The sequence below is a fragment of the Apium graveolens genome, chromosome 10, assembly GCF_009905375.1.
Source record: "Apium graveolens cultivar Ventura chromosome 10, ASM990537v1, whole genome shotgun sequence".
NCBI lineage: Eukaryota > Viridiplantae > Streptophyta > Magnoliopsida > Apiales > Apiaceae > Apium > Apium graveolens.
In genome coordinates, this window is record NC_133656.1 from 202,720,878 (window position 1) to 202,741,668 (window position 20,791).

Sequence of the window (20,791 nt, forward strand, 5' to 3'; positions counted from 1 at the left end):
CATCACAACTATCCTCATGTGCTACAAAATGATATTACTTATTTGCAGTATAAACGACATTTCTGAAGAGCGAAGAAGTTTTTTTTACGAATGACACAGCGATTTAGTTAACTAGTACAGAACACAAGTGTAAACCAATAGTTATCCAAGTAATACTGTGATAGACAATGGTAAGATTACTTCTTGTCTCCTCAGAGTACATGCATTCATGACCAAATAAAGTCCACGATTAGGCACGTCCGAATTAAACTAATAACTTTACTAAAATCATCATTAACAACCAAATCTAAATTAGTGTAGGTGGAAATCTCCATTATAGAATATGATGTGAATCAGAAACTCTTGATGCATGTACAATCAACAACCTCATTTATATAATCAAAGATGTTTATAGAAAACTAATCTATTAATACTCGGTATCAGAACATTCCTCTGTGTTTAATAAGAAAATAAACAAAGATTAGATAGATTTTCCATATCGAGCTACGTTTGTTGTACTTTGGTTTAACGTTGAAAATATCCCTGTCGCGATATCAACAAACAGCATGCATTCAGATACTCTTAATATAAGTACGCAGCACAACAACTGCAGGCAACAACAATTCTTGTTCCAGTTCTCTGTTCTCAACTGATTATGTATCCATTGCACACGTTTATGATTCCTCCAAATATATTTGACTTCGCTACATTCCAAGATTACTCTTCTACTATATATATATATATGGACTTAGGCACCACTTCATAATCATTCAATCTACTCACGTATTCAGAACAATATCTTATCTGAATAACCATGGCTTCTAAGTTCTTTTCCAAAAATTCTCCAGCTCTGTTTATTGTAGTTGCACTTTCATTTCTGTGCTTTTCATCCATGGCTAATAATATTTCTTCCTCGAACTCTATTTGCGATTCCACCCCATATCCTTCCTCGTGTATCTCCTCTCTTCCAACAAATTACAACACTACCAAAGCCAATGTCTACAATTTGTGTCAATTCTCCATTCGTAAATCCCTGTCAAATGCTCGCAAATTTAAGTTGTTGATCGAAGAATATCAGAGATCATCTGCAGCATTATCGACTGGGGTACTACGGGCTCTTGAAGATTGTCATCTACTTGCAGACCTTAATATGGATTTTCTCACGAGTTCCTTGCAGTCAGTAAGCACCAAAGCTTTATCTTCTTCTAAAGCCGAAGATGTACAAACCCTACTCAGTTCCGTTTTAACTAACACGCAGACTTGTTTGGATGGCCTTCAAGAAACAGCTTCAACTTGGAACCAGAAAAATGGTATCTCCACCCCTCTTGCAAATGACAATAAACTATTCAGTGTTTCTTTATCGCTATTCAATAAAGGTTGGGGTCATAAGATGAACGAAGGACCATCTACTCCTTCTAAGAGACAGCAACCCGGATTTAAACATAGCCCGTTGCCCTTAAAAGTGTCGAATAAAAACAAAACACTTTCTGAGAGACTTGGCAGGAGAAAGCTTCTTCAAACAGATGATGGTGCAGATGAGATTCCAATAAGTGACCTTGTGATTGTTAGTAAAGATGGAAGCGAGAACTTCACTACAATCAATGAGGCAGTGGCCATGGCTCCAAATAACTCACTAGCTAGTGATGGATATTACTTGATATATGTTGTTGCTGGGGTTTACGAAGAATATATTACTATTCCAAAATATAAGAAGTATTTGATGATGATTGGTGATGGCATCAATCAAACGGTGATCACTGGCAATCGCAGTGTTGTTGATGGATGGACCACATTCAATTCCCCAACATTTGGTAAGAAAAAATATATACTATTTATCTTGTAAACATATAATAACTGGCATTGTGATGGCGCTATTACAAGCTAAAAATAGTTTTAGTATGTACTAATAATCTACAACTAAAAATTTATTGCAGCTGTAGTGGGACAAGGATTTGTAGGCGTGAATATAACATTCAGAAACACAGCAGGAGGAATAAAGCATCAAGCGGTTGCAGTACGAAATGGAGCAGATATGTCTACTTTCTACAGCTGCAGTTTTGAAGGATACCAAGACACCCTCTATGTGCACTCACAAAGGCAATATTACACAGAATGTGACATCTATGGCACTGTCGATTTCATTTTCGGTAACGCTGCTGCAGTATTACAAAATTGCAACATTTATCCACGACTTCCCTTAGCCAACCAGTTCAATGCCATCACAGCTCAAGGAAGAATTGATCCGAATCAGAACACTGGCATTTCTATACAAAATTGTGATATCAAAGCTGCTGATGATTTGGCTTCAAGCGATGGAACTACACAGACATATCTAGGAAGGCCCTGGAAAGAATACTCGAGGACTATTTACATTCAATCTTTCATGGATAGCTTGATCAATCCTGCTGGATGGCGCGAATGGTCTGGAGATTTTGCTCTCAATACATTATACTATGGTGAGTTAGGCAACAAGGGGCCTGGATCAGTAACTAAGGAACGTGTTACATGGCCTGGATTTCACAAAATTAGTGGTAAAGAAGCGGCTAATTTTACAGTATCTAACTTCTTGTTGGGGGATGATTGGTTACCACAGACAGGGGTGCCTTATTCCGGTGGCTTATAATTAAATTATATACGATTTAAACAATTTGTGTACCGAAAAGTGGTACTAGTTTCTTCTGTATTCTAGGCTTACCTAGCTATTTGGGCTGGTGTAGTAGATTAATCTTCAACAAGTTTTCTTGTTTTGTATTTTGTTTTTAAAATAATGAACATTCCTTTGTTATTCTACATATAGCCAAAATGTTTTCGTTTGTTATTCACTTTTGCTACCTTGGTCATGAGGTTTTATGTGTCAGTGGCCGGACGTTAGCAGTAGCTTGTCAAATTAATCCAAAACTTGCATGTGATAAGGTTATTTTCTGGTACGTGTTCTTGATCCCTCTATAAAGCCATCTATGTTTGCTAATAATTATTCCTCAAACATTGGCAGTTAAAATCTGTACTTCATGCTCTGGTGAAGCTTATTGAACAGGAACATTCAGAGATTTATTCATCTGGATGCGCAGGATTTGTATATCTTTGTGAAGGAAGAGAAGAGATGATACTTGCAAATGAATATTTTGAACCTTTTGTTGAAAGCCTTTTAAATTCTCCATGTATTGAATAGCTTAAATTGGTGTTTCTATGGTATTCCGAGTTGTAATTTCACATAACTTGTCATCTCACCAGAAACTTTTTGAATATTTTGAACCACTCAACACTATCAACTGCCTGATCATTGCAATAAATCATCTTCTTACGTGTAGCTAGTTATGATTTCACATAACTTGAATACCATATAAGATGATTTATTAAGCTACATATAAGTTATGCTATATTATTAGAGCAATCTTGCACAAGTTATTTATTACCGTAATATTATTTAAAAATACTGTAATCAATATTCCTCTATTATTCGACATACATTTTTGTGTTCATTGATTTACAATGAACATATCTCTTTTTATTGCCCTCTCTTATGAACAAGAAAAAATTTACTTCTTTCGCTCAGAAACAAGTAATGCATGTTTTTAAGAAACTGAGATTCAACAATGTCGTGGACTGAGTAAAAGTTAAAAGTGATAAACAGAGGTTAATTTTAGGGAGAATCTGAATTTCGAAGAAAAGGCATATGAAATCAGTGCTCATATATGACTCCATTACCAGTTACCTAAACCAGTAAGCAGGAGCTAAGGTATAAAAACTGCTCTATTCACAAGGTAATGCTTAGACTTGCTGAGATTCTTTCGATGAAACATTTATAACTTCACTTACGGAGAATCTAATCAGCTCCTGATTTTAATGAATTCGTTAACATTGTATTTTACTATGAATGTGTAGATCTTCCAGAAATACAAGCTGCCAATAATATGGTGAATGTATTACAGCACAAACATGAAATTTTAATTTATTATAGGCTACCACAAAACAAGCAGCACAAACCAAGGTTGAGGGGAGCGAATCACAAGCCTAATCCCAAACAATTTCTTTTCTTCACACCTTATTTTTAATTTCAAACATGTAAAGAAAGCCACTATCTTAGAAACTTGCTGCAATAAACCACAGTTACATACTAAAACAAGATCAGAACTTCTTGATGAAATCGTAGATGTGTGCGCTAATTTCTTCTGGCCTCTCTTCTTGGAGAAAGTGAGCAACACCTTCCATAATCACTAATTCCTGCAAGAACAGTACATCTCTTTTGAGACCCCCTTTATGTATATATTCCTTGGCTCCTGGGGTATTATAGGTTATGTCCAGGTCCCCCACAATGTACTTCACAGGCACCTTTACTTGCACACCAGTCCATGGTGCTGTGAGCTCCCAGTTTCTGTATGAGGTACCAGAAATAAATTTTGCAGGCCTCAAGTATTATGTAGCCAAAACAGTAAACTAGCAAATATCTAATCTAAAAGAGACATTGTTTCAGATAAAGAGTTTCTTGATGCAAAACTGAAAACAAATTGCTCTGTAGATGGCTATAATATTATACAAAACTAGCAGACATATTGAGTACAACATAGAATTTTACATGAATCAAAAAGCCGTTTGCATTATCCTCATGCATGATGCAGCCCATCAAGCTAGAGTATATGAATTTAGAGTATAATGGAAATGCACGAAGAATAATAAGGATAATGCTATTCAGAGTATATGAATTTAGAGTATAACGGAAATGCACGAAGAATAATAAGGATAATGCTATCTGCTAATCCTAGAAACAACCTCTCATGAAAAAATTAGGCTTAGGCTGCATACATCATGACCTTGATAACGTAGGAGCATGATATAACCTTTTCATTCTTACTTTTTTAAAAAAAATCGATTATAAAAAATTCAAACACAAGCCCCACAGAGACTCGAACCTCTCAACCTCTTATTACCAATGATGTGGGGTACTACTTGGCCACAATGCTAGGGATCCCTTCTTTTAAGGTATGAACACTTCTATCTGATATACAAGAGACATATTTATCAAGTAATCATCTTTTTATTAAATACAAAAAATGGAAAAGGAAACTTACAGATCCATAGCTCGGTAGTAGTTCAGTCCACCTGTAAAGCCTGTCTGCTTGAATTTGCTTGCATAATAGTTTACATCTTCCTCCGATAACCAAGAAGGAAGTATTATTCCTTTTTTAGGGTTACGGCCTAATCCATCTTTAGGTATACGAAATAGACCTGGATTGCGACCTACAAGAAATTTCTTTATTATAATTGCAGGATCAACGCGAGCAAAGTCTTCTTCTGCCACACCAGGTTCCTATATGCATAGGCAGCAAAATAAAAATAAAGTAAGATAACATCATTAAGGACTACTTGATACTATACATTCCTATTTGAACCAACACTTTACATGATTAATGGAAAATAGTTTGCTAGGGCATCAAACTATTGTGTCCTTACATTTCATTTTTGAGAAAAATAAGATGAAGAAACTTAACTAAGCCGTTAATATTCAGCCTATGAATATGGTCTGCCACTGATCATACAGTTGTTCTTTAATTTGTCAAATGTTTGTTCAAATAAGTGAAACATTAATTTGCCTACTATTTCATCATTCCACCACTCAAAACTTCTAGTACCATTATAAAACATACATAGAATGATACTGGGTACCAAGATAATACAAATCAAAGAAGAATCTTGTATTCCTTCACTGTACAGCGTAAGTGCTTCATATACAGAATTTTCATTTAAACCTGTCATGGAGCCATGAGTTGACATGACAAATAAAACTATGAAATTGACAAGAATATAAGAGGAACAGCTATCTTCAGCAGCTCCCATATGCAGAGCAAGTTTAGAGGAATTTCAAATTTTTTTTTTTTTTGTCTTCAGAGATTCCATTTTTTTTTTCTAGATTAAAAAGAAAAATACAATGTCCACAATTATGAGATGCATCTAAGACCGGAGTTGCCAGAATGTCGTATCATTGACTAAAGATTTTAATAGGAGGAAGATTTTCGGAATAAAGTAGACCACTTCTTACCAAAACCTTATTGTTGAACGCTGAATCTAAATTGAACAACTTGAGTTCACTAGTCCACTCTTAACAGAAAGATTCTCTGAGATAAGGAATCTAAAACTGGTAAAAAATGAGCAACCCCACCGAAAACTACTTCCGAGTCCCCTCCCCTGCCCTTGATATTCTCAGACATAGCACACAAGAAAAGTCTCAAATAGATTAGTTGGAAATCTTAATTGAAACAAGCTAATTTGATATGGAATGCATAGAAGCATACAGATGGCAGTCAATATGTATAGCTGTTTAGTGCTAAGACATTGAAATTAAACAGTCAAAATGAATCTGTAATTTTGGAATAGAGGTACTCTACAGTATGAACATTAGTTATACAAGCTTAAGAGTTCTTTTCATATTGCATCAATTTTTAACCGCTACCGAAATAACCACTTATAAAAACCTATCTTTAATAATAAACATATTAACTCTTCACCGCGCGAGTCCGGAAACCACAACAAATGCATGATCTGACAGTAAATTCCAGGAAGTAGTTATTGATAGTGTCCCACAGAAACAAGTTTATAGTTCTGATATATTTCAATGAAGACACATGTCGAAAGATTCATGACTTATATCACCGCTCTTCATGACAGATACAAGGCTTATCAGATTTATTATCCTGTTAATGCATGAACAACTTTAATAAATAATGGCATTTATAGAATGGACCACAGTTCAACAAATGTAATACTCCTAGGTGCTTTCCATGGCAACTATAAAATCGGCAAACTAAACTATTGTCACTAACTTGTGCTTTAGATTTTAAAGGTCGTGCTTTTAAGTCTTATAAAATATACTGTTATACTTATAACTTCATATAAAGATTTAACTCTTAATCTTCACATAAGACAAAGATTATCAAAAAATTATGCAGTTCCTTAAAGCTTATTAAGAAGCCATATTGAAATTTATAATTTGGAAGTGGGTATAACTCAATTCTCAAAGTCTCTACTCCCTATTTCTAACTTCCTCAAGATAAGCCTTAATATTTCTAACTTTAAAAATCAAGTTAATTATACTTTGGAACCTCACCGTGGATTTCTAATTAAATTCCCCCAAAACTATTGGCATGTTTATGAAACATAAGAACAGTAATGATTGACAGCAACAGTCATCAAAATCAGAAATTGTAAGAGAATAATTGAGAGTAAAAACAATGAATGAATACAATACCTGAAATCTGCAAATGTAATAATCGTCGCCAAAAGCAGAACGCATGGATTGCAAAGGCTTCCTATTAGGATTCCTAGGCATATGCGCAACACTCAAACTAACCAAAGCCCTGATCCTATCCGGTCGAAGCTTGCAAAACCACCAGCAGATATGCGAGCCCCAGTCATGACCAACTAGAAACACCTTGTCTATCTTCAACAAGTCCAGAAGAGCAACAAGGTCTCCTACAATATGGTGCACAGTGTAGCTGGACACTGAAGGAGGAACATCAGTGTCACCGTAGCCACGGAGGTCAGGAGCGATAGCTCGGTAACCAAGCGAAGACAGTGACAGTAACTGGTGGCGCCAAGAGTACCAGAGCTCAGGGAAGCCGTGCACGAAGAGGATGGGCTGGCCTTCACCAATCTCAGCTATGTGCATGTTGATTCCATTGACATGTAAATTCTTGTGTTGGATTTTGTCCATCTCTGTTTTGCTTTGAGCTCGGGAAAGATGATTTGGTTTTCAACTATCTATTTTGGAGGGAGGAATCAGACAAGAAACGAGGAAGAAACTGACAGGGTGTTTGTTTATAACTAACGTACGTCTTATTTGACTGCTCTCTCTTCTCTTTTTGCGTGACAAATGATAAAGCTACAATCAGGGGGAAAAAAAGAAATCTAAAATCTTGTATATATCTAATTTTGTGCATGTACTATTATTCCCTCTGTCCCAAAATAAGTGTCGTTTTGACTTTTGATACATTTTTTTAAAATACTAAAAAAAGATATTTGCATATATTTTTTTTCAAATTTTTTTTTCCTGAATTAAAATTTTATATTTATATTTTTATTTAGAAAAGAAAATTTATAAAAAAAATATATACAAGTACCTTTTTTTAACAACTCAAAATACGTGTCAAAAGTCAAAGCGACGCTTATTTTGGAACGGAGGGAGTACTAAACAAAAGAAAGTCAATATCACTTTCTTTTTCTTTTTATTCTTTTTTATATATAGGAAAATAAAAGGGGACAAACACTCCAAAACAAGAAAAAAAAGCTCACCAAGCAAAATAAACCAATAAATAAATAAATCACCATAACACATCCCAAATTTTACTTGAACCAACTAAATTGAAACTTCCAAAATGGGGGAAAAAAAGAAGGCAAAGGTTGACAATAAATGAAATCCTGTAACTCAGGTCTTCTTGCATCAAGCTTGTGCTCACAAGCAGCAAGTTAAAATTCCCAAACTCTATAAAGAGTTGGAAGATGAACTAGAGCAAACAAACTACAGACATGGTTGCAAATATTGACGCTCATTTGCACAATACTGGTATATCTTTATATGCTACTCAGAGGCTGCAAATATCACCAGAAAGCGGAGATTCAACTTTAGGAAGGTTCACCAGGAGTATATGATTGTGAACTCTGGATAACCAAGAATCCAAGATTTAACTTCCCAACTCAGAGGCTGCAACCCACCAGAAAGGGAAGAAATCTAATCTCTCGGGAAAAAAATTGATTTAATGATCTCCCTTTTCCTCGGTTATTATTTTGGGGAAATTTTTTAGGCACACGTCAACCCTGCACTAAACTGTTAAGGTAACTAATGACTATATTTGAGGATTAATTATCAACACCAAGTTCTGTATAATACAATGACTTAAAAATGTGGAAGAGAACTTTTACCAGTGAACATTCAAGAGTTACTAAGATATGGATAACCATCAAACATTCATAACTTCAAAGTTGATCCCTTGATCCTACATATGTTGTAGTGTCCAAAGGACTAATGCATTGGAGGTTGCCACAGATAACACAATTGTTTAAAACAGGGAATCCAAACAAGCACAGTAAAAAACATGGAGGTGTCTGTCTTGTAACCATAATACAACTCAAACCCTAAAGCCTCTGCTCTTCCTTTTGCCTCTAGCCTTTTCAAATTTCCTTCCCTTTGATCGCACATAGGGCTTGCTGTGACTGTGTGGCACACCAGGAGCCTTGCCAAAGTGCTTCACTGCTTCACGAGAGTTCTTAGGACCTCTGAGAAGAACCTAAAATAATCATAAAAAAAAAAGTAAGAATCCATGTCAGCGTCTCTTAGTTTCCTCGTTCATATTTCAGAAGAACATATTATTCACTATATTCATGCCACTTATTCGTTTTTACATATAGCATTGTCTACATGAGGTATAAGCTAACAAGCCAACTAGGCAAGCAGCATAGCTGACGGAATTTGTTTTAGAAAATTACAATTCAGCATATACATCAGATGCTCTGCATAATGCATTGAGATGGCATTCTAACAAATGGCATCAGATAAGAAAATAAAATTTTGGTTCATAATAATTTGCTATTCTACAGAATCATAAATATTTTGAAAGTCAGTCCGGGTTAAATAACAAACACTAACTAGTAGTAATTTCATAAGCCATAAGTTTTATATCACCAATTTGGCTAGTGATTTCCGAAAATTATTTACCTATGCGCACATTGTAAAGCATACAACACTCTGTAACAATAATATTTAGCACAAGTAGGCAGAATATATTAGTAAACTTACTGTGTTCTGTCCCAGAGGAGCTCTAAGAGCAAGCTGGTCAAATGTCAAACATTCACCGCCAGCCTTCTCAATCCTTGCCCTCGCAGTCTCTGTGAACCTCAAAGCGGTTACCTTCATGCAAGGAATTTCATGCACTCGAACATCATCAGTAATAGTTCCAACAATCACAGCAATCTTGTCCTCCTAGAACACCAACCACCCGTTTAACAAATATATTAGTCTCCCATTCAGAAACACACACTATAATCTATATGTGCAAAATCAAAACTCCATTTCCCCATCTTCAATAGTTTACACTTTACATAGTGAAGACCCATTACATAAAAGTATCCATAACCCCCCCCCTCTTTCAATTATGGTAGAAAAATGCAAATTGCTGATTAAGTTGTAAGTGCATAATCATAAATAATTAACGAGCATAACAAAATTGTCTTACAAGCTACTAATAAGAAAAAGCAAACTGATGCCAGGGGAAAGTAACAGTGTCAAGCACTTCTAAGCAAGAACAATACAATACATGTATTATAGACTTTGCATTCAGTAAATAGTAAGCGACTTTGCATCCAGTAACTAATAAGCATATATACATTTTCAGTTATAAGCATTTACAACCATTTCTAATTTTCACCACATTGAACTTAAAACTTCGTAACAAACATCGATAAAAACACATAAAGAGCATAAAAAACATATCACACAGAGCCGAAAGTACAAACAAAATACCTTTCCGGTCATAAACCGTATCAACCTCGAAAGCGACATCGGTGGCTTATTAGTTTTACTCATAAACAACCTCTTCAATATCACAGCATTGAACTTACTCCCGGTCCTCCTCACCAAAAAGCGATACAACTAACAACATACAAAAAAATCAATAAACACTATAACCTCGATAAACAAACAATCATTCAAACCCACAACTTACAATACACTTCCAATCTCAAATTCTATTCTCGATAAATAAACAATTATTCCCAGTAAAAACATACAACGCACTTCCAATCCCAAACTTTTATTCTTAATCTCAATAAATGAACATTTTTTTCCGGTCACAACAAATAATATACTTCTAATCTCAATATATGAATAATTATCCCAGTCACAGCATACAATATTTTATAATCTCGCATTTTTAATCTCGATAAATGAATAATAATTTTTACGATCACAACATACAATATACTTATAATCCCAAACTTATAATCTCAATACAATATACTTATAATCCCAAACTTATAATCTCAATAAATGAATAACTTTTTCCGGTCACAACAGACAATACACATTACACTTCTAATCTCAAAAAATGAATAATTTTTTTCGGTTACAGCATACAATATATTTCTAATCTCGAATAAACGAATAAATTTTTAAATATCATCTCGATAAATTAATAATTTGTTCCGGTCCTAACGTAACGGATAAAATGTATTTTTAATCTCGATAAATGAATAAAACCTTGACAATGAGTTTCAAGTAAATATCATCTGATCTAGGGGCAGTCCTCTTAGTCCTCTTGCTTTTACCTCCGGCTATCAAATCAATACCCTGAATTAATCACCCAAAAAAACAAACACAAATTAATAATTATAAATTTAAATAAATAAATTGTTATTAATTGAGTGGGTTGAAATAAACCATTGCTGTTGATGAATTTTGTGAGTCTCGCCGCTAGTTTGAGAGAGAGAGAGTCAGAGAGAGAGAGAGAGAGAGATTTATTAGGGTTTTGTAAAATGGGAGTGAAGAAGGTAGCTATTGGACCTAATTATGATTTTTGGGCTTCATTAGTGAGGCCTAAATTATAGTATCGGATATGCTCCTTTTGTGAAGTTGGGCCCGTTAATTGGGCTAAACTCCGGTAAACAAGATTAAATATGAACAGTGAAGAGTCGGTCTAGCAAATTTTATTTCTGAAACTAAATCACTAATTTTGGAAAAAATATACAAAATAAAATATGATCATAAATATTTATGATAAATATATAATATTTAAATTTATTTTATAAATATGGAAGTTTTAAAAAATAAGTTATTTGTACATCACTTATAAGTAACTTTGTTGGGTAAGTAATTCGACTCGATTCAACTTATTTATTATATTAGGAGAAATAAATTTAATTGTAAATTTTCGAAAATTTATATATTTTTTTATAAATATTACTTATATTTTTATAAATAAATATTTATATTAATAAATTTTTGAATTGAGCGAGGATTGAAATAATATACTTTTCAAATTTTGTAACTTTGTTTAAATGTTTGTATTAATCCTTCTTAAATGCCTTTGTTCTTTTTTAGCTTTTTATGTTCAAAATATTTGTATTTATGATATGATTCTCCGTAAATTGTTTAGTAGTTTATATATATATATATATATTTGGTGACTTTTTTAGTTTTAAACAGAATAATTTATTTGTTAGTTTTAATTTTACATTTATTTTTAGTTTTTTTTCATTTTAAAATTTATTTTCTGAATTTTTAAATTAAAAATTCCAAATAACACTATGTACATGTGTCACATATTTGTATCTTTTTGTATCTAAAGATGGTGGCCAATTTTGACAGCATTTTTTATCATATGCGATGATGTTATGTGTTGTTAATGACAATTTTACGTCACATTTTAGTAATTTTGAATTTCGATTTTATTTAATCTTACACACGAAAAAAGGTTTGGTCCTATCCGCTTTTAAAGTGATCTAGGTCCCTGGGAGTTTAATGTAAAATTTTCTTCTTCAAAGTTTCTTTGCTAATTTTATTATATTGGGATAAAAAATATGCATTGAAAATATTAATTTATTATAGATTATTAATTTATTGATTATAAATTAATAAATTTTTTATTATAATAAGTTTGATATAAGCAATTTTTTAATATACATGCTAATATGATTTTTTTAATAAAAAGTGTCTAATCAAGGGAGCCTATGGTTACATTTCATTTTGTTTCTTATTTGGTGCTTATGATGAGACCTGACATTATTGGTCCGGATCCGAATAACCGAACCGAAATCTATGGATTCGAGATCCGATCCGAGATCTGAATTATATAAACTGATAATTATCCGAAAACTGAATTAAACCGATCCGAAAACTTAACCGAAAATAATTCGAAATACTATATCCGATTAAAGTGGAATCTAACAAAACCGATTCATATAATATATGAACCGAATTTGATCCGAAATAAGTAAAATTCATTCTTAAATGTATCTTACATTCGTGATACTTTAATTATTTAATCATAAATTAATATAAAAGTACATTATATTATATTAAAAGTACTACATTTAATAAAAAAATAGTATTTTAAATTACACAACATGAAAAAATAAATAAGTTATGATCTAAAATACCCGAACCGAATTTGATCCGAACCACATTTTGTCCGATTTTTATCCGATTTTCATCTGCTTGTAATCCGAATTAGACCCAAACCGATTCACATCCGATCCGATTCGAATGACCTCCGGTTATATCATAATCCAAAATTGGAACCGATCCGAAATAGATATGATCCGAAACCGATCGGTTTATCTGATTTGTCAGGTCTACTTGTGAGCGGGTGAACAATTTAATTACAGTAGACCTCTTTCTACTAATCAGGTAAATTTATTTTATTAATTTTTTTCCAAATATTTCTCTTCTCGGACATTGTTTTATTGTCCTAATTTTTGGGCCATCATACATAAATTTGAACTTGGGTTAAATGATAAATTTTATCACATGAACAAAACCTTTCCCTTTGGTTACTTTAGGAGAATTATTAGTGGGAAAAAAAATACAAACAAGTAATTAGCGAATCTGGCTTAAAAAATAAAAAGAAAAAGTAATTCATGAACCGTTGCTGTTCAGAACTCAATACCCTAATAATCAATTTACATATTCTACCATAATTTATATCTTCTGTGTTTTTCTCCGAAGCTAATTTTCTTTGTTCTTCTACAGGCACACCAGGTATGAAGAAGCACTTGGCAAAAAGAAAAAAGGTTGCAAAAAGAAAAGAGGTATGAATGTCCTTGTTTTACTCCACAACTTATTACTTTGTTTTATTCCTATTTGCCTCTGTTACAATCTTTTTCCTGTTTTTAATGAGATGGTCATGTTTCTTGATTTATAATAGCATGAAATTTGTTCATGCATGTCGTTGGTGGAGTTCGATTTATAAACGTGGCCCTGTTTTCTTGATTAGTCCCTGTTTTATTTAGATATTTATGTGATTTTCTTTAGAAGATTATGTAGCTTGAGGTTTCATAAGCTAAAAATCATCAGCACTCTTGTTAATACTTGACAGCACTTGATTAGTTAAACGATCCGGTTCCACGGCAGGCGATTGTTATAACATACCATATCGTGATAGGTGTAAATTAGGATTTTTGGTTTGAATACATGATGCCATGATTACTCGGACTATTCTTTGTTATAAAAATCATGTGCTAGACCCTTTGCTTAGTTGAAAAGGCGTTAAAGGAAAAAACTTGTGTAATAATAGCACTTGATTAATATAGTTTGGGATTTTGATAATATGATTAGAAGACAGTCGTAATATTGTTAACTGATATTATTTGTATTGTATATGTTGGAAGGTGTACAGTGGCAAATCCTTCACTGATGATTTACCAGAAGAGATTATGGCTTACATTCTATCAAAAAATCCCATAGAGACGATTATACTTTGCAATGGTGTATGCAAAAAATGGCGCAGGTTACTCTCAGAGCCTCTATTTGCTAACCTGCATTTATCAAGATCACCTGCAGGCCTAATAATTTATCAACCATGTTATTTTGAAGAGTTTAATATTTATAATTTGGCTGAAGTAGACAACACACCCCATCCTGATATTCACGATGGCCCTGTGATAAGTTTTGACCTTGAAAATGAATTTGTTGGCGAGGATTGGCCTTTATGCGGTTCAGTTAATGGCTTAATTTGTTTAAAGAAAGATGGGGGTGGAACTTGCATTTGTAATCCAATCACACGAGAGTACATACGCCTCCCACGTCAAAAGTACATTAGAAAGTTGTCAAATTTTCTAGCTTATGGCTTTGGATTCGTGAAAGTCAGTCATGAGTTCAAGGTGGTATGCTTTTACGAGCATGATTTTTCTTCAACTGAAGGCTTGGATAAGTTATGGTGCGAGGTTTATACACTTGGAACAGGCATGTGGAGAAGTTTAGGACAGGTTCCATTTTTAGCCAAGGTTGGTAATCGAGATTTTCTATATGACCGTGCCTATAACTCTTGGAATGGAAGTAAAGATGGTGTATTTATGGGTAGCAATCTTCACTGGTTAGTTAATGTTCTGGACACCAATCAAGAAAGGGTATGTACTTTTGATTTGAAGAATGAAGTATATCAACTCACCGCCCCTCCTCGAGCTTGTGAGAAGGAAGATTTTAGGAGATTGGGAGTGCTAGGAGATTCCTTGTGTGTATGTGATAACACGGCAAAATCTGGACTTATTATTTGGGTTATGAAGGATTATGAAATGAAAGAAAGTTGGAGCAAAGAAATCATCATCCAAGAACGATGTCCTCCTGACCATAGTCTGCTTTATGGCAGGGTTCATCCTTTAAAAGTTTTTAAGGACGGGACTCTGATTTTATTAGCCTTGAAGGATTATCAGGTAATGTATGATACGGAAAATAAAACTTGGAAAATATTTAACATGGGTTTTACAAGCGAGTGCTACAAGAAACCTATCGCAATGGTTTTTGTCCCAAGTTTTATTAGGCTCAAGAGTTTCATGTGTTGGAATAATCTTAAATTTAGTTATTAATTATTTGTTTATTTAATTATTAGATATTTAGCAATGATTAATTATTAGAGAAAAATATTATTTTAGAATTGTTTAGTAGTGGGGTAGTGGAGTTATGGAGTAAATTATGGACATGTAATTTACCCATTAATTAGTAGTGGTTAGTTTTAGTAATAGTTAGTTTTAATATGTTTGTAAAGCCTATATAATGGCTAGTTTACCTTGAGTTTTAGGAGAGGAAAGGAAAACAAATAAACAAGAAAAATAGCAGTACAAGTTCTCTGCAAAATGTAGGTGTCTTTTTTCTCTAAGTTTTTTCAACATCATGTTAGAGAAGGTTTGGGTACTTTAGATCATCAAGTTTAGTCTAAGTTTCAACTCGTGGAGAGACGGTTTCAGAAAGCAGCTCGGCAATATGATTAACTCATAAACTCACTATGTTTGTAAGCTGCACTTACAATGTGTCTGGTTCTATCTGTTTCGGTCAGAACTTGAAAATTTCAGGGATCAGTATGAATGTTTCAACTTTAATAGAACTATTGTATTCCACTGTGCAAATCTCTGGTGCTAGTTATGGATTTGAAATGATTTAATCCACCCACTGATTATGTTTGAGACTTTTTGATCATTTCTCAATACAATCAAGGAATGGAGTTATTTCTTTTCTTTCTTTTTTGACAGGCTCAAGGAATGGAGTTAATTAGTTTCACTACCTATTTGTTTTTCATCGTATACTTCATGAATAACATATAAATTTAATCTTAAATACTAATAGATTAGAATGTAAATTTATCCTCACTAATCAATTTCAATTTTTTTATTTAGTACGTAGAATGAGATTTTTTAATAGCTGGTGCTGTTTCTGGTATCATGATATAAGTTAATAGCTTGCAGTTCAACTACTAATTCTTCTAGTAATTTTTTTAAGGGTTTTTTAATGTGTGCCTAGGAGCACACAATAAGTACCAACTCTCATCATTTTGGTGCATTTTGATTGATCCTCTAATTATAAATATTGATGTACCCCTACATTTACAATAACTCCACCAATAAAAATACACCAAACTCATAAAATTTAGTACTTATTACGTGTTTTTGGGCACATATTAGAAAAACCGATTTTTTTAACTGTTTGCCATGATTAAAGATTTACCAAAAAGATAAAGTGTTGTTTTGTACTTTTATAAGCTAGATTATATACGCCAATGAGAAATTCTTGAAATTAGGACATTTTGGTTCAAAATTGATTATAATGTCCCCTAAATACATAGGGTATTATTGTAACATATATTTATAAAAATAACATTACTATTTTATACAAAAAAGTAAAAAAACTACATGTATCTCAGATAAATTTACCAAAAAAACCTCAGAAACATTATTATCTTAAATAAATATAACACCGTATATAAGTCATAGACTCATAAATAAAAAAATAACATAAACATATGATAATTATTCCAAATTTCTTGAAGTTCTAATTACAAACCCCAACAATACTCAAGGACCACTTCAAATCAACTCATTATTTTTTAAAATGCTACTATTAATAAGAATTACTAATTGAATAATCAAGAATAGAACGGTTTATACACTTCAAATTTGATCATATTTAAAATAGAGATCATCACGAGGAATCCCATAGGTACCAAAATCACTTTGAATTTGATCCCGTCCAAAGCAAAAATCAATCAGAAACTCCAAAAGTACCAACATCACCTTGAACTTGCAAATTATTAAACTGGTCATTATGTTCATCACTTTGAATTTGATCCAGCACGTACTTCACCGGGATTTATTCTTATAAAAAGAAAGCATCCACCGACTGACTTACTGAATCTCCATGATCATTAGGATCAACAGCCGACATCATCAAGTCTTCATTAGCAACATCAATGTTATCCAGAAGAAACTCATCAAGTAATCCATCAGTAATGTTGTCAGACGAAGGACTCGCGGACAAGGTCCTCAACTCATCAGCTTTCTTTGTCACATTAAACTTCAATTGTTCCAATGAATTAATAAAAATCTCAAGTTCATCAGCCTCCAAATTCTCTAAAGAATTTTCCCACCAAAATCCTTCACTTTCTCCAACATTACTAGATTTATTCTTCTCAACTTCCAACTCCTTACAAATCTTTGTGTACTCTTTATATATGCAAATAATTTGGATTTGACGAATTTGAAACATTACTTCCAAGATAAGTGTGGATAACAGAATCAACAGTAGGATGACCAAGAGCAAACACACGGCCTCCTTCAGATTGAACAAGAATGGCCATCTCAGCACCGGTTAAAACACATAATTCACTAGCTTTATTAAACAGTCTGGGCCGACGTTTCGAGAAAGCAACTAGCCGATTAGCAGTGTTTTCTATTCTCTTGATTTCAATCTTTTTACGACCACTTGTTTTTCTCATCATCTTTCCTGAGAAGAAAAGTAAGAAGAAAAGATTGCACCGAAAAAAAAGTAAGAAGAAAAGATAATAATATATAAGAGGTTTTAGGCAGGGGTGCGAAAAAAAAGTCAAACCGACCGAACCGGACCAGACCAAACCGTTTTTTACGGTTTTTTCGGCGGTTTGACTTGATCTAGGTTTGGTGTGAATAAAAACCGTTATTTTAGGGTTTGACCTGGTTTTCATCTCCAAACCGGACCGTTAAGGTCGAACCGGACCGTTTCAATATATATTAATATATTTATTATAATTATATACCATTTTTATGTATATATATATATATATTAATTATTTAAGTTTATTTTATACTTAATATATATATTCTAATTAATATCTTCAAATTTGTATTTTACATGTAATATTTGTATTATAAATTTTAAAAAATAAATAAATTTTATAATTATATATTTAGTTAGGTTTCAAACCGTTATCGACCGGACCGGACCGTTAACTCGCGGTCTGGTCTGGTCCGGTCCGGTTTGATATTCTGTAAAACCGTTATATATGTTCCAGCCCGGTTTGATCGTAAAAAACCGACCAAACCGACCGTTGCACACGCCTTGGGGTTTAGTGAGAATTATGTATAAATATTGTGACAACAGATTACCCAGTTTATGACAATACATCAGCAGGTAAAAAATATTGGACTGCGCGGGTTAAGGCAATGACCAACGAAAAATAATATACCATGTTTATGAATTATTTTCTTTTGAGATATATGTGCATATTAATATTAGCCCACAATATCTTTATTTATATTGAGAATAAATCAGTCTTAATTTTTATTTAATGGATGTACACCTAATATTAGGGCGTACACATGTCAACTCCCTATTCAGAATCTTTTATAGTTAGTATATCTCAAAAATTATATATCTCAAAAATTTTGTTGTTTATGTATCTCAAAAATTTTGGACCAACAGTTTTTCTTGACGACTGTTCAAAATCATCACACGCCAATCGAAGATGATTCACATGGCGAAGCTGAACTACACTGTGGAGACCCTGCTCTCAATATTCAATCGTCTTGCTCCTCTTTTAGAGCCATTGGTATTTTTAATGTGTCTACACTTCTGATTTGTTATTACTGTATCGTTTTATATTTTGGGTGCATCTTTATGTGAGCATGGTTTGCATGAGTATATATGCATATATATGATCATCATATTATTGTTATGAACTTCCGTTTATGTATAACACATACAAAAGGTGCATAACATAATTGTTTATTTTGTTTCAGCGATTCTCACATCGAACCTAATAATAATAATTGTTATGCACTTTCATACTTAGAACAATTATATTGTATACACAAAGTGCATAACATTATTTTATGTGTTCGCGTTTTTACACGATTAAACCGTTATTCATGGAACATGACCTTCATAAAACAGTTATATGTGTTCTGCTAGTAGGAAGAGTGCTTAATTAAGTTGTTTCCGAGGATATTGTGGTGTTGAGAAGATAACATGTTTCTTAGTTTTCTTTTGGTTTCTTCATCTTGATACTGTTAAAACACAGTAGTGATTTTGCAAATCAAATTTTACAAATTCTTTTTATTGAAGGTGACGATTGGCCAGTCCTTTACTATGGATTTGCCAGAAGAGTTGGTGGCTGACATTCTTTCTAGAATCCCCATCAAGGCAATTGCCCGCTCCAAGTGTGTATGCAAAAGATGGCACCAAATACTCTCAGAACCTTATTTTGCTAGCCTGCATATATCAAGATCACCTGAAGGCCTTTTAACTTGTCCATACGATATGAAAAAATTTGATATCTTTAAATTGACTGAGCTAGATGAAAAATCTGAGCTGCATCATGATATTTACCATGATCTTCTGATGAGTTTTGACACAGGTTTCAGCCCCGAACACTGCTACTTGGCATTATGTGGTTCAGTTAATGGGTTAATTTGTTTATGGGAACATAAAAATGAAGCTTATGTATGCAATCTAATCACACGAGATTACATACGCCTTCCAGTTCACAAGCACGTCAGGAACTCGACTATGAATCCGAAGTATGGCTTTGGATTTGTTAAGACCAACAATGAGTACAAGGTTGTATGCTTTTACAATGAATATGATTTTTCTTCAACTGAAGGCTTAGATAAGTCACGGTGCTGGGTTTATACACTTGGAACAGGTGTTTGGAGAAGTTTAGGACATGTTCCCTTTTTAGTCGATCCTGATAATCATGAAGGTCTATTTGTCTGTGTCAATCGCAATTGGCATGGAAGCGATGATGGTATATTTGTCTCTGGCAACCTTCACTGGTTAGTTTATGATAAGAAAGACACCAGTCACGAAAAGGTGTGTACTTTAGATTTGAAGAAAGAAGTATTTCAACTAACTGCTTGTCCACAAGTTGACGAGAAGGTAGATTTTAGGCGATTGGGAAAGCTGCGAGAGTTGTTGTGTGTATGTGATACCACGCAAAGATCTGAAGTTGCAATTTGGGTGATGAAGGATTATGGAATGAAAGATAGTTGGACTAAAGATATTGTCATTCACGGTGAACATATTAATCCGCTAAGTGGCCGGATTCATCCGTTAAAAGTTTTTGAAGATGGGACAATGTTATTATCATCCAAATTTCATTTGTTTACTTATCATCCTGGAAATAAATCATTCAAAGTTCTAGACATTTTTGGGGAGAGGGCCCATTTTAACCAAGCTGTTGCAGTGGTTTTCGTCCCGAGTTTCATTAGCCTTAAGAGTTTTGTAAAAGAGAAGGCTTTTCAGTACTCTTGTTTAGGAGAGTCATCTGCCTCTCATCATACTCTGTGTGCATTGATAAATTTCGATTAG

At 33.4% G+C, this 20,791-nt stretch overlaps 6 protein-coding genes across 6 annotated transcripts; 3 read left to right on the plus strand and 3 right to left on the minus strand.

Moving 5' to 3' along the window:
* Nucleotides 1-793: 793 nt before the first annotated feature.
* Nucleotides 794-2,602, plus strand: LOC141691661 (pectinesterase-like). The gene is made up of 2 exons (XM_074496425.1): nt 794-1,790; nt 1,914-2,602. Exons 1-2 carry the CDS (start codon nt 794-796, stop codon nt 2,600-2,602), a joined length of 1,686 nt encoding a protein of 561 aa, XP_074352526.1.
* A 1,300-nt stretch (nt 2,603-3,902) lies between these two features.
* On the minus strand, nt 3,903-7,857 carry LOC141693654 (epoxide hydrolase 2-like). The gene is made up of 3 exons (XM_074498806.1): nt 7,220-7,857; nt 5,046-5,284; nt 3,903-4,351 (listed from the first exon to the last, which is right to left on the minus strand). The coding sequence occupies exons 1-3, from the start codon at nt 7,682-7,684 to the stop codon at nt 4,105-4,107; spliced, it is 951 nt and encodes a 316-aa protein (XP_074354907.1). The 5' UTR covers nt 7,685-7,857; the 3' UTR covers nt 3,903-4,104.
* Nucleotides 7,858-8,870: 1,013 nt separating this feature from the next.
* On the minus strand, nt 8,871-11,548 carry LOC141693465 (large ribosomal subunit protein eL18y). Its single transcript, XM_074498569.1, has 5 exons — nt 11,402-11,548; nt 11,222-11,311; nt 10,487-10,615; nt 9,764-9,946; nt 8,871-9,254 (listed from the first exon to the last, which is right to left on the minus strand). Exons 1-5 carry the CDS (start codon nt 11,402-11,404, stop codon nt 9,096-9,098), a joined length of 564 nt encoding a protein of 187 aa, XP_074354670.1. The 5' UTR covers nt 11,405-11,548; the 3' UTR covers nt 8,871-9,095.
* A 2,114-nt stretch (nt 11,549-13,662) lies between these two features.
* On the plus strand, nt 13,663-15,893 carry LOC141691662 (F-box protein CPR1-like). Its single transcript, XM_074496426.1, has 3 exons — nt 13,663-13,770; nt 14,350-15,474; nt 15,855-15,893. Exons 1-3 carry the CDS (start codon nt 13,723-13,725, stop codon nt 15,891-15,893), a joined length of 1,212 nt encoding a protein of 403 aa, XP_074352527.1. The 5' UTR covers nt 13,663-13,722.
* A 1,430-nt stretch (nt 15,894-17,323) lies between these two features.
* On the minus strand, nt 17,324-17,945 carry LOC141691663 (agamous-like MADS-box protein AGL62). The gene is made up of 2 exons (XM_074496427.1): nt 17,717-17,945; nt 17,324-17,670 (listed from the first exon to the last, which is right to left on the minus strand). The coding sequence occupies exons 1-2, from the start codon at nt 17,943-17,945 to the stop codon at nt 17,324-17,326; spliced, it is 576 nt and encodes a 191-aa protein (XP_074352528.1).
* Nucleotides 17,946-19,570: 1,625 nt separating this feature from the next.
* On the plus strand, nt 19,571-20,791 carry LOC141691664 (F-box/kelch-repeat protein At3g23880-like). The gene has a single exon (XM_074496428.1). The coding sequence runs from the start codon at nt 19,571-19,573 to the stop codon at nt 20,789-20,791; it is 1,221 nt and encodes a 406-aa protein (XP_074352529.1).

Bases quoted from the DNA above. Each gene is read 5' to 3' on its own strand.
- LOC141691661 (XM_074496425.1), top strand. From the start codon at position 794: ATGGCTTCTAAGTTCTTTTCCAAAAATTCTCCAGCTCTGTTTATTGTA. The intron at 1,791-1,913 runs GTAAGAAAAAAT...AATTTATTGCAG, and splicing joins ATTCAATTCCCCAACATTTG to CTGTAGTGGGACAAGGATTT.
- LOC141693654 (XM_074498806.1), bottom strand. From the start codon at position 7,684: ATGGACAAAATCCAACACAAGAATTTACATGTCAATGGAATCAACATG. The intron at 5,285-7,219 runs GTATTGTATTCA...CTATGCATATAG, and splicing joins ATTACATTTGCAGATTTCAG to GAACCTGGTGTGGCAGAAGA. The intron at 4,352-5,045 runs GTAAGTTTCCTT...TACCTCATACAG, and splicing joins TACTACCGAGCTATGGATCT to AAACTGGGAGCTCACAGCAC.
- LOC141693465 (XM_074498569.1), bottom strand. The intron at 9,947-10,486 runs GTATTTTGTTTG...TTGGTGTTCTAG, and splicing joins TACGGTTTATGACCGGAAAG to GAGGACAAGATTGCTGTGAT. The intron at 9,255-9,763 runs GTAAGTTTACTA...TGATTATTTTAG, and splicing joins CTCCTCTGGGACAGAACACA to GTTCTTCTCAGAGGTCCTAA.
- LOC141691662 (XM_074496426.1), top strand. From the start codon at position 13,723: ATGAAGAAGCACTTGGCAAAAAGAAAAAAGGTTGCAAAAAGAAAAGAG. The intron at 13,771-14,349 runs GTATGAATGTCC...ATATGTTGGAAG, and splicing joins AGGTTGCAAAAAGAAAAGAG to GTGTACAGTGGCAAATCCTT. The intron at 15,475-15,854 runs GTTTTTGTCCCA...ACATCATGTTAG, and splicing joins ACAAGAAACCTATCGCAATG to AGAAGGTTTGGGTACTTTAG.
- LOC141691663 (XM_074496427.1), bottom strand. From the start codon at position 17,945: ATGATGAGAAAAACAAGTGGTCGTAAAAAGATTGAAATCAAGAGAATA. The intron at 17,671-17,716 runs GTAATGTTTCAA...GCATATATAAAG, and splicing joins TATCCACACTTATCTTGGAA to AGTACACAAAGATTTGTAAG.
- LOC141691664 (XM_074496428.1), top strand. From the start codon at position 19,571: ATGGATTTGCCAGAAGAGTTGGTGGCTGACATTCTTTCTAGAATCCCC.